The 15,186-nt window shown below is 40.1% G+C and overlaps 1 protein-coding gene across 3 annotated transcripts in view; it reads right to left on the bottom strand.

The window, feature by feature from the left end:
- The window catches only part of GAK (cyclin G associated kinase), a 119,472-nt gene that overhangs the window by 62,483 nt on the left and 41,803 nt on the right, over positions 1-15,186 (bottom strand). For 2 of the 3 annotated variants that reach the window (XM_045022218.1, XM_045022219.1), the window contains exons 7-11: positions 12,731-12,820; positions 6,327-6,462; positions 5,527-5,639; positions 2,893-3,004; positions 516-639 (exon numbers count right to left, since the gene is read on the bottom strand). In XM_045022218.1, the coding sequence (XP_044878153.1) occupies positions 516-639; positions 2,893-3,004; positions 5,527-5,639; positions 6,327-6,462; positions 12,731-12,820 (575 nt within the window). Of the gene's footprint in view, positions 1-515; positions 640-2,892; positions 3,005-5,526; positions 5,640-6,326; positions 6,463-12,730; positions 12,821-14,403; positions 14,550-15,186 lie in introns of those variants that run through there. The other variant, XM_045022220.1, reaches the window with a different exon arrangement.

Here is a 15,186-nt window from a genome sequence, read left to right as displayed (position 1 = left end):
CTGGTCTAGAAGATACCATCAGAGATGCTTAGGTTTTGCAGTTCTCAAACTGTGGATTTGTCTCTCCAGAGATAACATGCTTGTTAACAGCAACAATGTTTTTAAATAAATAATAAAAAGGTGAGAAATAACAGACCTCAACCTTATTGTCCCTCTGCAAATTTGTGTACACGGAGTCAAGTTCCGAGCTCTGATTATTAGTAATGGGCAAAGCAGGAGGCTGTCTGTCCAGGTGCCCTACTTGGGGGAATTCTGCTATACATTGCAGGAAACCATTCTACAGTAACAAAGATTCATTTAATTTAAAATGCTCTTTTCCAATCTACCTCCTACTACACAGTCACCATAGTGATTTTTACATTAGTTCATAGTGATGATGACATTTTAAATGGAACACTACATACTGGCATAGTTGGTCTCAAATCAGCACCAGCAGGATGCGTTTTGTAGTTTCAATGGGACACTTCTGACCTTCCCTTTTAGAAATCATCAAAACTGATGTTCTTCCTACTTACTTGGCCACAGACTGGATAACTTTAGAAGAAGTATCCTTGATGTTTGTGAAAAATCGTTCTGTTCCACCTTTGAGAATATCAAAGAACCCTCCGTAAGACTGGTCAAGTTCTGCAACTGTCAGGCCTAGAATTACAAAACAAATCTAAAGTTACAATTTAAAATAGAACAAAGACTGTAATGGAACTGTGCTCAAATTTCCCTTCACGTAGCAAAATCAAACTGAACTGCCAGCAACTTAAGATGTACAAACAGGATCAGCCTTCCTGTCATGCTCAATCCCAGAACGAAGCTTTCAACTTCTGAAGAACAAACTACACAACAATATTTTTCTATGTTCCGAACTATGGTTGTAAACTAGAACAATCTACAGGTATTACATTTATAAAACACGTAACAAACCATTTTACATCTCTTTACGAAGGAAAGACAGACCACCAAGTGTCTGGCTGTTTGCATTTCTGTCATATCACTGTTTAAATCAGGGGTCTCAAAGTCCTGGCCCGTGGGCCATCTGTGGCCCGAGAACCTCCCCACTGCGGCGCACGGAGACATATGCAGCCACGCTGCCGGCAATATCTGCTGCAGGTGCTGCCCCTCGCAGCTCCCATTAGAGGGATAGATATACCATCACTAGTTGCCAGGCAGAGTTAGCCATGGAGGCAGCATCACTAGTTGCCGGGCAGAGTCAGCCATGTAGGCAGTGTCCCTTTTTTCCACAATTAATATAAACAAGTCAAAACACTGACCACAGCTATCTGACACACACCTTGCTGCATTCTGTAGGTTTCAACTGCTCAGTCACTGAGGCCAAACATCAACAAACTGACAGAACTGAAGCACTGCCAGGCAAACACTAAAAACTCACTGGCAGGCGAAGAACTGTATTGCGTTGCATGACAGTTTTATTATTTCTTAGAAATTCGAAATAAAAAATACAATATAAATGTTTTCTTTTCTGACCACCATCTTCAGTGACATTATTGGCCTGCTGGGAGGACTTGAAGACTGGCACTGGCCCTAAGGTAAATTGAGTTTGAGATCCCTGGTTTAAATTGTGGCTTGCTGCCTTCCTATTTAGTGCCATCATCCTGATATGCAGTATGCCACTGAAAGCTTACTTGACTGTCTGTAGTACATTTTACAGCCATTTCTGGTTTTATCTCGGAAAGTTACATTTGTTACCGGGAACACTAGCATTTCCTTTTATCATCATCTGCCATACTACATCCTGTTAATATTATTGTGTAATACATAAAAAAGAGTCCTCTTTGACCCTGCGTGAACCAGATGGCCAGACAAGCATTTGAAAACATAATCCTGTTATGAAGGAAGATTCATCCCACAGAGAATAAAGTGGGGATAGTACTACTAAAGTATTTTATTGGTAGTATACATTTACCTCATTTTAAAGTTCCCCCTTCAGGTAAATTAATATTTGAATATATACTTTTCTCTCAAGAGCTGCACAGAAGTCATGAATAAAATAACTTAAATCAAGGAGGAGAAAAAAGTTGCATACAGTAAAATTATTAACATTTCCAGTCTTTCATTTTAGGTGAAATATATCCAGTTCCTCGAAGCATTTATGCGCATGAAGTTAACAGTTTAATATTTAGCCGTGAAATCACACAGGGCAGAAACTGTTATTTCAGTTAGCAAGATTATACATATTGGACACAAAAAAGGATGTTTTGACGAAGACCAATTAACAGATTACTTTGAAGAACTGAAGTTCAACCAAAGTAGGCTATCATCTGTTTTTAGCATAATATATTTCTAAAGTGGAGGTTTCTATGAGAGTTTGTTTTTTGGAAAAAATGACGTTTCTGATCCTTAACCAATCTATTTTTATTTTCTTATAGCATGTTCCAAATTTTATATGAATCTTCTAAGTGCTGCCTTTTCCTTGGCTGCTATTATTTTTATAAACTGATTGTTTCATTGTACAGATAAGTCATTTTCATCTAGGTGTTTCATCTAATTGTTTTATTCCAGAGGTTAACAATGCCATTTGGCATCAGCTGTTGCACTTTAGCAAACTGAGTCTTCTCTCTCTTCTTGTGAGAAGAACGTACGGAGTAAATGTTTACATTTGCATGTATAAACAAAGTCTATTCTGAAGAAGGTGGAATCAATCTACAAATGTGAAGTCCTTCACAAGAACTATATCAGCTTGTTTAACAATAATCATTTACTTAACCTAAGTGGTTTTCATGAAACAAGATACTTAATAGCAGTATCACTCAGGAGAAATGAATGTTTTTGCTAAATAAGTTCATTTAAAATTTCAAGCCCACCCAGAAGTTCTCACATACCATAAACATAACTAGTTTGTATTCAGATGGTGCGTGCAGAGATGCCTATCACAGTACATACCTGCATTGTACATATTGTTGAGCTGTCCTGCAGGCTTGGAGCCCTGTGGCAGCAAACTTGTAGACATTCTAGGCACAGCATTGTTTCCATAGCCTCCATTTTGTTCCAGGAGCTGCAAAGAGTCATATCCATCAGGAGAAATTTTGTTTAAGTTTATATACAAACACCGCATTGGCAAAGGACAGTTACAAAACTTAAGTTGCTGGGTCCTCACTGTTTAGCCCTGAATGGCTGTTTAAACTACTGAAAGACAAAAAAAAGTGTCACTAGTTTTGTTTCAGTGCATTAGGCACCATGACAAACAGGGCCAAAATTCTTTGGTTCGGCTCTCAGCCCAGGTTTTTCTGGCAGCCCTGTACATTGTTACTGCTCAAAGTCAGCAGTAAAACTCGAGGTTGAATGGAAGGAGTATCAGGATCTTGGCAGGAAAATCTCCCAACTCAACTGCTGAAATACGGATACCATGAACTCAACATGTTAGCAATAAGGTGGCTGCCTTGCAAACCTAACCCTAAATTTTCTAAATCAGAGCTAAACTTACCCACCAGGACTCAACTTTCTTCTACATCACACATGAAAAAGGAAAGGCGGCCCAGCTTTAGAAGAGTGATATGGCACCTTTACTCCAGAGCAGTGATACTCAGACCTCAGTGGTTCAGGAGCCAAATTACGATCAACATTCCCCAGAAGAGCCACAGCAGTGTGAATTCATTGTTTCATTTACTATTTTTATATACATCTCACCGCAAAATAACTGACCAAGTATTCTGCAATTGGTTAATAACATAGAACAGACAACGCATGGGACAGCCATGAATTGGATCACTTGAGCAGAATCCTACTCCCACTTCTAGAGAAGTCTTTACAAGTGTGCAGAAACTTCCAGCACTTCCTTCTCTCCCGCTTCCCCTAAAGCGGGAAACACTCCTCATGAAAAAAGTGTGACCACCAAGTAGGAGACAAAAAAGCAGCAAGCTTTATCTAGCAAGACAAGCTTCTGTAGCCCACATCACATGTTTCATTTAGGTCGCTGCACCTCAAGGAGGCACACGGACAGAAGTGTACCCTAGACAGCCACTATACTAGTGAGTTTCAGAGTTGGCATGAAGGATAATTTGAACTCCAGGAAATAGGGCACTTAGATTGCAATGTTTGGGGACACATGCCTAATGTCCAGATTATGCTTGGCTGAGCCATTCACTTAGGCAGAAATAGAGGGGGACCACATGAATGCAAATATGGCCAAAGACACCAAGGGAGACTGCTTAAAAACTGAAGATGGAAAAAAAAACTTAACATTGAAAACAACAAGCATTTCCCAAAGAAGGAAGGGAATCACCAGAGGAAGCACAAACAGGTAGACTGGGTTGCACACAGTCTCCTTGGCAGGAAGGGGGAAGCAAAAAAAACACTGTTACCAAGGCCAGAAATCTGAACCCATATGCAGCTGCTACATTATTTTGGACCCAACCCATAACTTGCAAACAGGAATGTAACTGTAGCTGGTAAAAAGATTTTTCTTGGGAAAGCTAATCCCGAAGCTTGGGAGACAGAAGAGGACTTGCCAACCAAGAGTTAAGGACCAACAGCAGCCTCTACTGCAGAATCCCATACACACAGAACGAACAGCGGCAGGTCTACACTACTGCTTAAGTCGATCCAACTTATGTCGCACAGGGATGTGAAAAAGACACCCCCCTGAGCAATGCAAGTTACAGCGAAACTAAGCACTGTCCACACTGGTGCTATGTCAGCAGGAGACGCTCTCCCACCAACATAGCTTCCATCTCTTGCAGAGGTGGAGTAATTTACGCTAACAGGAGAGCTCACCCATTGGCACAGAGCATCTTCACCACATGCACTGCAGCTGTACCAATGTAGCACTTCTAGTGTCGACCTGCCCTTGGTTAAACCAGTGCAGTAAAACTAATGCAACTGTCTGTGTGGACTCTTACTTCAGTTCTGCAAAGTTTAAGGTTTTGTTTCTTTTACAGACAGCAGCAAAAATCACAACAGTTCGAAAGGCTAGTCTGCTTGCAGAGTTGCACCAGTTCAATTGAAGGTAAGATTTACTTAATCTATTTACTTAAATCTGTGCAAAAGGACTCTCAAGTCAACTAGGAACAGGTTTAAGAAACTGAAATAAGCAATCCTTAAACCAAAGTAAAAGTCCACACAGGCATTTGCATTAACTGTACCAGTTTAATTAAGCTGTTGTGAATTTGTGTAGGCCTAAATTCATTGTCACATATTAAACTCCTCCCCCTACGCGCACACCCTCACAACCACCACTTCTCAGGTCAATTTCAATCACATCTGACATGTGACACTGAAGATCTACCTCCAGAAGGAATGCTGTTGAGATGAAGATGCTTCCAAGAGTCTGACAATAAACAGGAAGAACCATCATTGGTTTCCTTTTAACATACTCAGATGAGAAAGAGCTTTGAGGCTGGGATTTTCAAGCCATTGTAAGTGAGTTATGCACCCACTGAATTTCTATTGAAATTACACACCTAAATCCCTTAAACTCATTTGAAAATCTCACTGCAACCATTTTGACGGCTGTTTCAAAGTTCTTATTGATTGAACTTGGGGAAAAGAAGGATTATACTCTTTGTAGCACTCCCGTACCTCTGTGATAGGAGATTTAGGATTCACGTTCCTGGCAGCCGCAATCTCCTGCAGCTGATTCACCAGTTCAGTGATTGACAACCTCTCCTCTGGGTTCACCTTCAAAGTGGAACCTAAGAAAAGATAATTTAGACATTACAACAGTCCTTTTTTGATTGCATAAATCTGTTCTTTACTCAGTGGATTCAAGTGTAGCATGATTATCAATAGTAAAGCATGCAGAAAAACCAGGGAAACCTGTACCCAAGTATCATTTGCCTTTAACAAGCATCTGTGTGTTAAGAATAAGGATTTTAGTGATGAATCAAGATGACACTTTTAAAGAAAATACTACAAGAGCATTAAACTTGAAGAAATGTTTTAAGGCAACTTAGAACCCAACCCATTTCATCAGAATTTTAACAACCAACTATAGTAGTTCAACTGTGTCTTTTGAACTTTAGTAAAACAAAGTTTCTTAAACAAATTCAAGGAACCCGAACCAAAATGCAAAATATTTCCAGCCAATTTATCAAAATGCTAAAATTAAGTATTGAAGAAAAAAAAAATCAGTGAAAAGCCAAAAGGTTTACAATCAAAAATCTAGTTCTTAACTGCATGTAGGAAACTTTGAAAGTTCATCATATTGATGTCACATAGCTAAAAATAAACTAATCACTGTCATACGGTTTACGATGCCACCTTCAATGGAACTGGAAATTCTGATTGATTAATCCCATTGTACCTAACATATTTTTAAATGATGAAAGATGTAAGATCCACAAAAGCATCAGAATAAATGAACAAGATTTTAAACTTACGAATGAGATCATGGAATACAGTATATCGAGTGTCATTCTGAGGAATAGAGTATTTCCCATTGACTATGCGAAGCTTAGCCCCATCTTCAAATGGATGTTGCCTAAAGCACAATAAATATAGGATACAGCCCAAGGCCTACACAGAAATAAAGGCAAACATTACAGAAAAAAGTCAGTAATTCAGGCACCAAAAACCATTTGAAGTTGAATTCTAGATATGAAATTGATTAGAAACTGGAACAACTCTGATCAAGCTCAAATCTAAAATAACTTTGCTATATTAAATGCAAATTGCTTAGTCATGGAACCCAACACTATGAACAGTGTTTAAGCTGCACACCCTCCTCCTTTCTAAAATAACTAAACCCTTGAAGTTTCATTCTTTAGGATCAAAGATTAACAAGAAGACTGTTTCTAGCAGCAGGAAGACTGTGGTACAGTTTTGCCATTATGATTAAAGGTCTGCTAGTTTCCTCAGTCTCAGATATTTTTTTTTTAATTCTCTCCAGGTTGAAGGATTTATATTATAGTATAATATATAGGTATATAGGTATCAACACCTTTATTATATATGTAGCAAAGTGTAGCACAATGGTTTTTAAAGTAGGTGCTCCAAAGACAGAGAAGTTCTATTTTTATGGGCCAAATCGTCCATTCATAGTTTCTGTGTAAGTCACTCCTACTTAAAGGATTTGGTCCTCTCTTTGTACTCCTAATTCAAATTCATTCTGTTACTAAGTACATAATTGGGTAGGTTGTCAAAGCGCAAATCAATATTCAAACAGGATTCCATGCAAAGCCTCATTTAATTCTTTAAATTTTTTACAAATGATTCCAGAAGAGAGAAGTGAAACCTCAATAAAACAACCATCTACTGAGGCCAATGAGTTTGGGGGACTCAGTTCCATAACTGAAAATAGATACCACACAATTTGCCCTGGGAAATAGCACATGTGCCTAAAGTCAGGATTGAGTTCTACTGTTGCAAGAATCCAAGAATAATGGGATGAGTCAAGGAGAATGTTTTACTTAATGTTTTCTGGTAAATTTGGATACTTCGATTAACATTAGGTACCAAAAAAACTAATACAAGTGGTGTTCCTATGGTGCATCGACTGTAGTAAGAGGTCTCTCAAAAAGTGTGCCCTGTGACAAATGCTTCAGAGGACAGCAAGATTTTCAAAATGCTTCTAGAAAATTGTGCAAAATCCCCCTGAAGGAAAAATTTTTCTTAACCCTGCTAGCAATCATCTCACATACCAAGCCATGGTGGCTACTTGCACCAATAGAAGTCAGTCAAGCACCTGAAGAAAGTGGCTAAAATAGCGACTTAGCTCCTTCCATCTCAATCCTATCTTATGCCAACAAGTTACAAGTTATCACTTTATATTCTGCATAATTTTAGTGCTGTTTAAACTCTAGTGTCATCTTTTTCTGGAAAGGGTGAAAAGTATCACTCAACTGGCCATTATTTTATATGAGCACTGTAATCAGATCCCATTTTGTTCTACCAGATTAAGTTCCAGTGTTATTTTATTCTCTATATGGAAACTTCACATTCTCCTGATTATTTTTGCTGCCATTCTTTGGACAGTTTGAGCTACCTCCTTTTCAAGCGATGATCAAATTGCAGCATTCAAAGCCAACGTGTATCACTGATTTGTAGAACACCTATGTAATGGTATTCATTATTCTCTTTAAAATGCAGTCTAATATCTTGTTATTCTGATGGGTGCTGTGCATTGAGCAGGCTGCCTTCACCTGTCCATAATGACACCTCAATGTACTTTGTAAGGTCTCAGTCATTCAGAACCCATGAATGTATATAGTTTATTTAAGTTATTCCTTCCAAAGTGCTTTAACTTACAGATATTTACTTTGATAGCTATCTGTCACTTTGATAGCCACCTACTTAGCACACCTACTTGTGTTACACCTGTGAAGTTCTGGGTGCCTTTACAATTTTCACTAGTCTCTGAATTGTGTGCATAGTAAATTTTGCCCAATATATTAACCAAACAGTTTCACTAAAGGTCTCCTAAAATCTTAAGATATAAATCATCTTTCCACAAAGAAAAAATAGTTTTTCATCCCTACGCTTGCTTGCTCTCTTAACCAGTTTTTAAAACTCAAGATGCAACACTTCACCACCCTGTGGTTTCCAAGTTCCCTTAATAGCCTCTTCCTTTATAAAAGTCCTTTGTCCATCTACATTATCTCCAATCAATTTTACCTGAGAATTCTCACAAGTTAAAAATGGTACAATTCACCATCATAAAGAACATGCTTAATATGATGTTACATTACTCAGTTCTTTGTAGTTCTATTATTTTGTCTGGTACTGAAGAAATGCCTAGTGTAATTCACAGAATCACCCTTAGTTCCCTATGGATACAATGTGATGCCATAACTTGGGCCAAGTGACTTCATTTCTCTATGCCTCTGGTTACCCACATGTTCTGTCTGTCTTGACTATTCAGACTGTATGCAGAGACTCTCACTGTGTTTGTACCCAGCCCAATGGGTTATCTATTAATACTAGAAGTCTGGAGGGTGACTATGAAGTTGCACTTTTGTGTTTGCAGCTCAGTTAGCTTGTTTTTGTTTCTGAATTCTTGGATGAAGGCTATCCAGCCTTGGCTTACTACAGTTTAATTTTCTACACGGTTTATTTTTGTACAAACACCTCTGAAGAGTCAGGAAATGTTCTCACATTAACAACTAAAGGTAAGAAGGAGTTAACGTTTAACAGAGCAAATGCACTCAGTAACAGATGTGCAGAGAAAGAAATCTGATTAGCTCAACTGCAAAGAGCTGTGATACAGGAAAAAGCCAAAAATCGAAACAAGTTTCTGCTTTTTGAAGTTCTAGTGCTATCAACATCTTATGCTAGAGACCCACCAGACACCAGCCAAATGTGTTTCAATAAAGATTCAGAGTAATTACCCTAAAATAAGTAAGTGATATAAAGCCACATTAAAGAACTAAGTGAAACTGCATCAGCCAAAATTAATAAGTTGGATAAAATAAAGAGCAAAGAAAACAGCCTTGACAAAAATAATCTAACTTACACAGAGCTTGTCACCAGTAGATTTCAAAGCACTTTTATAAAAGAGTTCAGTATCATTATCTCCATTTTGCAGATGGGGAAACTAAGGCACAGAAAGACGAAGTGACTTTCCAAGGTCCCCCAACAGGCCAGTGGCAGAGCTGGAAACAGTCTCCTGAGTCCTGGTCCACTGTTCTATACGCTAGCGGCTACAGACAACTTAGATCAGTGGTCCCCAACGCGGTGCCCGCGGGCACCATGGCCCCCGTGGGGGCATCTTAATGCGCCCGCGTCCTGGCCCCTGGGAGAGCACCTGCCGAAATGCCGCCGAATTTCAGCGCCATTTTGGCGGGGACGCCTCTCGATGACGCCGCTTGCCACCAACAAGTGACGTCATTGAGAGGCGTCACCCCCGAATTTCAGCAGGAACGCCTCTTGATGACATCACTTGTCAACAGCAAGCAGCAGCATCTAGAGGTGTCGCCGCCGAAATGCCGCTGAAATTCGGCGGCATTTCAGCAGGTGCTCCACCGCCACAGTGGTCCTTCGTCTGGCGCCCGCCAGATGAAAAGGTTGGGGACCACTGACTTAGATAGAATGTAGAACTGAAAAACGTAAGCCACAAAAAAGCGTGCACTCACAACATTAGTGGGCATCTTGAAAATCAAATAAGAACCAAGAATGTGTGCACTCTCATGGTGGTGGTGGAGGAATGCTCTCTCAAGCCCACTGAATTTGCTGACACTAAACACCAAAGATTCAACCTACAAAAAAGCCACATGACGATTTTCAAAGAGAAAGCACTAGAGATAATGGAAGAACTCCAATAAACTATCTGACACGACAGCATATTTTTTTGGAGGCCAAGTCCCAGGAGGACCTGCTATTTGATGGGACAAAAATATTTTTCCTTAAGCTCAGCCTGAAGATAGAAGCAAAAAAAGGAACTTCAATTCAAGCGATGCCCATTAAAATTGGTAGAAGACACCATTATTTCTACTAAAATATAGTATTACTTATGATAAAACCTTTATTTTAGGTACAACATCTTTAAAACAGTATCTTCCAGCTTCTTCCATCCACAGGTCAATTAAATCATGGTGACTTGTGAAGTGCAGAGAACATGACCTGACCATGAGCAGAAGCCAGCTCAGATGGAATCTGATCAATTGCAGCATATGGAATTCCAAAATGTCGTGCTTTGCCCGTGTGGGATGCTGAAGATTGTGCACAACAGCGCCACCCATTTCGCAAGTAGCACATCATGCAGGACACATAGCACCAAGATTCCCACAAGTTTCTAGGTGGATTTCAACGTGCTTGTTTTAAACAGGCTGCCCTATATGGCTTGGGATCTGGTTAGCTGAGAGACCCCGTCTCCCATTCCATACACACTAAGCTGCGATCAGACAAAAAGAATTGAGCTAGAGGACTCTCAGAACAGCTGGAGGAGCTGCTGGCAGGACACTGGCAGCGATGGGGTTCTCTTGGCTCTGCAATTCACTCCCTTCTTTCAGCCAGATTTGTTAACCATCCAAACATGCTCCAAAGCCCATTTTCCCCCTTAGAGGAATTTAGGGAAATTGGGGTTGATCGGTAAAGGTTCTGGACATAAAAGAAGGATGCGACTGGAGAAGGGCCTTTGCATGAGGATACGGTGAGGTAAGATGTTTGGTTTGAGGAAGGCTTTTACTTGGAAGGTATAAAAACTGTATTGAGAGTTTTTTAATTGTGCGCTTTAAATTTTAGAAGGTGCCTAGACTTTGGAAAAAGAGCCAGAGAAAAATGAAGCCAGGAGAACACTGACTACATTTGAGAACCTGGTAACTGCTCAAAGCAATAACAGGAGTAATAATGTATTCCTGATCTGCAAAAGCATTTAAGGAAGCTTTGTGGTTAACAGGAGTTACATTTTCGAAGTTTAGACTTTATGGCCTGAGCAGCGACACTACAAATTCATCTAGACAGTATGGTGACAAGCACCTAGAATAGAGCAGTGGAGGATATGGAACTCCCTGGGGGAAAGTAAAGAACAACCATTCACCCGAATCACAAACTAAAACCACTTATATGCCCCTTGCAGTTGTGCTGTGGTGCATATGAAACTGATTTCCCTGATGACAGACCATCAGACAAGAGACAAGACAGCTTAGCAGAATGGCAGGCTCTTCATGAGCCTCACTGGTTGGAACACGGCCCTTTTAAAGAACAGACAACAGCAGACATACTGTTAAATAGGAGGAGTCAGCCACGACAGTAAATACCTGGGTTATCCTAACCCAAAGATTTCAATTGTCCAAGTCCTTTGAATAAATGGAGCGCTACCTTTCCTGTTTTAGGTAAGTGGATGCAATTGTGGTCCAACTTGTATGGATTTAATTTGATATATGAGTAAGGAGTTTAAGAACTATATTACCCTGGGTTTACTCTCACACCCTTCACTCCAAAAATTCAATATAAAGATTGACAACTACAGAGGCAGAACACAAGAAGCTCAAATTCGTTTTTAAAATGTATTGTTTAAAAGGTTTAGACAGTAGTTGAGATTCCAATAGCCCTGAACAGCCATCACAAATTTTGATGTTCAAGTGTCTATTCCGCATTTGATATTAAAACACATGTTTAAAACATCAGACTTGTTTACCAACACTGATACAATTTTTAGAAGTTAAGCATGTGCATTCAGAAAAATAATGGGTATCACCACCAAAAAGAATGCATCACTGACACTGTTAACTGAAGATGCACTGGGAGTTTAAATACTTCTCTTCAAGTGCAGGTTACTCATTTCCCACTGCCTTTTGCCATCCCACTTAGTTGCAAGAGAAACATAGGTGATTTCCACACAAACAAGAGTTAAGAAGTACTAATGTTTAGGTTGCTCCTGCATTTCATACTCTGTACTACCTTGAGACTAGGATTTGTGAATGAGCAAAATCAGAGTTGTGTGTCTTGGCAACTTCTGTCTAATCACGTAGTAGTGATCATGGATTCCAAGAGAGCCCTGTCCTGACCTCCAGAGAAGCAGCAAAGTTGTTGCAACACAGATACTTCACTCAAGGCACTGAAGGAGCTCGGACAAAGTTCCTGAGGTCTATGCCTCAGGTCAGCCCAAATTAAGATTTAAAATTCATACCAATTAAGCTTATTTTCCCTGAAATGTATCAGATACAGACGGATGAGGTTTTGTTTTAATATCAAACAATGCAATCAATTTCAGACTGCATCTTATATTCCAATAGCAGCGAATGTGCAATTAGTTTAAAAACATCACAAATATGATGAAATATAGGAACTATTTAACTATGATATCTAACAGGCATCATTACATACAAAGAGAAACAGAAGTTCCTACCCATATATCCTGTTTTTCACCGATTGGAAAGTTTGAATACAAGTCTATCATTTCTGGAGTCCTATACATTGGTGTTGTGTTTCTTGTAATCTGCAGAAACAAAAGTCAAAGTTCATGAAGCAGAGACCTGAACAATGCTTTATGTTCAGCCTCAGGGAACAGCGTTCCAAAAATGTTCTGCTAAAAAGCAAGTATAAAGGGCCTTCTGACTTCAAACGTTAGTTTGGGGCACGTTAGTCAAGGTGCAAGTCCTTGGTTCAAAATAAAGTACCTCTATCTGCACTGGGACTCTAACCCAGGCAACCTTGACCCTACTCAATGGGTAGGTGGATGTTGCTGGATTTCTACGAGCTTCAGCTGGTTCACAGAACTCGCCTTATCGCCGACGCAGAGATCAGATTACCAGGCAAGGCTCCTCTAAACCAGAGGATGCGCGCTGCGTTGCCTCAGAGTCTGATCCCCCGCCGGAGAGTCAGACAAAGTCCCGGCAGAGTCGCCAAAGATGTCGGGGACTCGAACCCCAACAGCGAAGTTCGTTGTCTGACCGCAGAGAGACAGGCAACACCAGCAAGGTCCGATCAAAAGTTCTTTATTGACAAGTGCACGTGTCAGTAAAAGAACAGCTCGTATCCGAAGAGAACCAGCCGCCTCTTTACAGCTTAGTATTAGCTTATATAGACAGTTTTATTACGTCATAGATCATTCACTAGAGCAACCCACCCCCTTTGTCTAACAACTAGAAATTAGACACCTTTTAATATATACGCATGCCTAGTCTCTACAATATTGAATTGTTAATATCTCAACAAGCGCCAAAGGTTAGGAATGCGAGGGAGTTAAAACACCCCGAACACTAAACCAAGGAGTTAAGAGTCAGAACTGTGAGATGCTTGTGTGTCTTATCAGTTCTTCAAACAGTGTTTCTCAACATAACACAGCTGGTCCCAGCCCCTTCACTGATCTTACTGTTTCCCAGGGCTTTGTGAGACAATGCTGCTTCTCAGTATTTTCCACTCTGGGATTACCCAGAAACCTCTAGATGCTTGACTTCAGTCAGGTTGGCACAACTGGTTTTGTGCTACATCTTTATTCAGGCCTAACAAAAGCAAGTAAAAAGGGCCTTCTGACTTCAAACGTTAGTTTGGGGCACGTTAGTCAAGGTGCAAGTCCTTGGTTCAAAATAAAGTACCTCTATGTAACACCTACAGGAATGACATTTTAACTGTAATTAAAAAGTCCCTGCTGCAGTAGAGTCCCTTCAAGCCACACAGCAAGCAAAACCAGACTACCTGCTCTTAACAGAGGAGAGCAACACTGAGAAACAAGGAACAGTTATATCAGGGGAAGGCAACTGAAGACAGCACGCAAGCTGATTTTCAGTGGCACTCAGACTGGGTCCTGGCCACCAGTCTGGGGGGCTCTGCACTTTAATTTAATTTTACATGAAGCTTCTTAAATATTTTAAAACCTTATTTACTTTACATACAACAAATGTTTAGTTATATATTATAGACTTAGAAAAAGAGACCTTCTAAAAACACTGAAATGTATGACTGGCACGCAAAACCTTAAATCAGAGTGAATAAATGAAGACCCGGCACATCACTTCTGAAAGGTTGCCGACCCCCGAGTTGTATCATGCCCTTAGGATGCATCTGGAGGAAGGACCCTACTTTTTGCCTTTTTTCCTCCGCCCCATGTGAGAAGTTGGCCAACTGCATGGCACCATCTTCTCTTCCCTTCCCAGAGAACCAGCAGACAATTCTCCATGAGTTCAGGTTCCAAAAAGGAGAAGGGGACCAGAAGCAAGCCGGCATCATTCTTCTAGTACTCAGGACCTCCCAAAAAAAGAAGTTGATGCAGTCAATGAGCGTGCAGACTCTCACAGTTGATGGATTTAGTTTGAATCTCATTATTGACCTTCTCCATAGAATTAGAAGGGTTTGAGAAATCATTTAAAGTAAATCCATCTTTACCGCTACATTAGGATTTGTCAGCATTACTAGTACTTAGCCAGATCTATGGACAAACTGCATTTTGAAAGAAAGGGGGAACATGCCAACACTGAGTACAGCAACACTGTGTAGTCCAAGATCTGTCAAACAGACCTACTGCTTCATCACATGCCACCCAATTCAGTTTTAGAAGCCATGTTTGATTTGCTCAGAGTCACTTGGGTACAACTGACTTTTTACTTTTCTGCAGATGGTGAAAATTCACGTACTAACAGAAAATAGCAGTCGATTCCTTACTCCTCTCCCTTTTTATTAAAAAAGGTCATGAAAAGCTACACATCAATTGTGTCAAGTTTCAATTTGTATTTATATTTTATTTCTCCACAGCAGAGAGTAGCAGGCACTCCATGGGCATCGATAGGATGGGTGCTCAGGCGCGTACTTTAAAAACACAAGCTGTTTTGTTGTAATGGCAGACAGCATTTGAACAAGGTAGCAACA

The sequence above is a fragment of the Mauremys mutica genome, chromosome 6 (assembly GCF_020497125.1).
Source record: "Mauremys mutica isolate MM-2020 ecotype Southern chromosome 6, ASM2049712v1, whole genome shotgun sequence".
NCBI classification, from domain to species: Eukaryota; Metazoa; Chordata; order Testudines; family Geoemydidae; genus Mauremys; species Mauremys mutica.
This window is presented reverse-complemented; position numbering and strand designations above follow the sequence as displayed.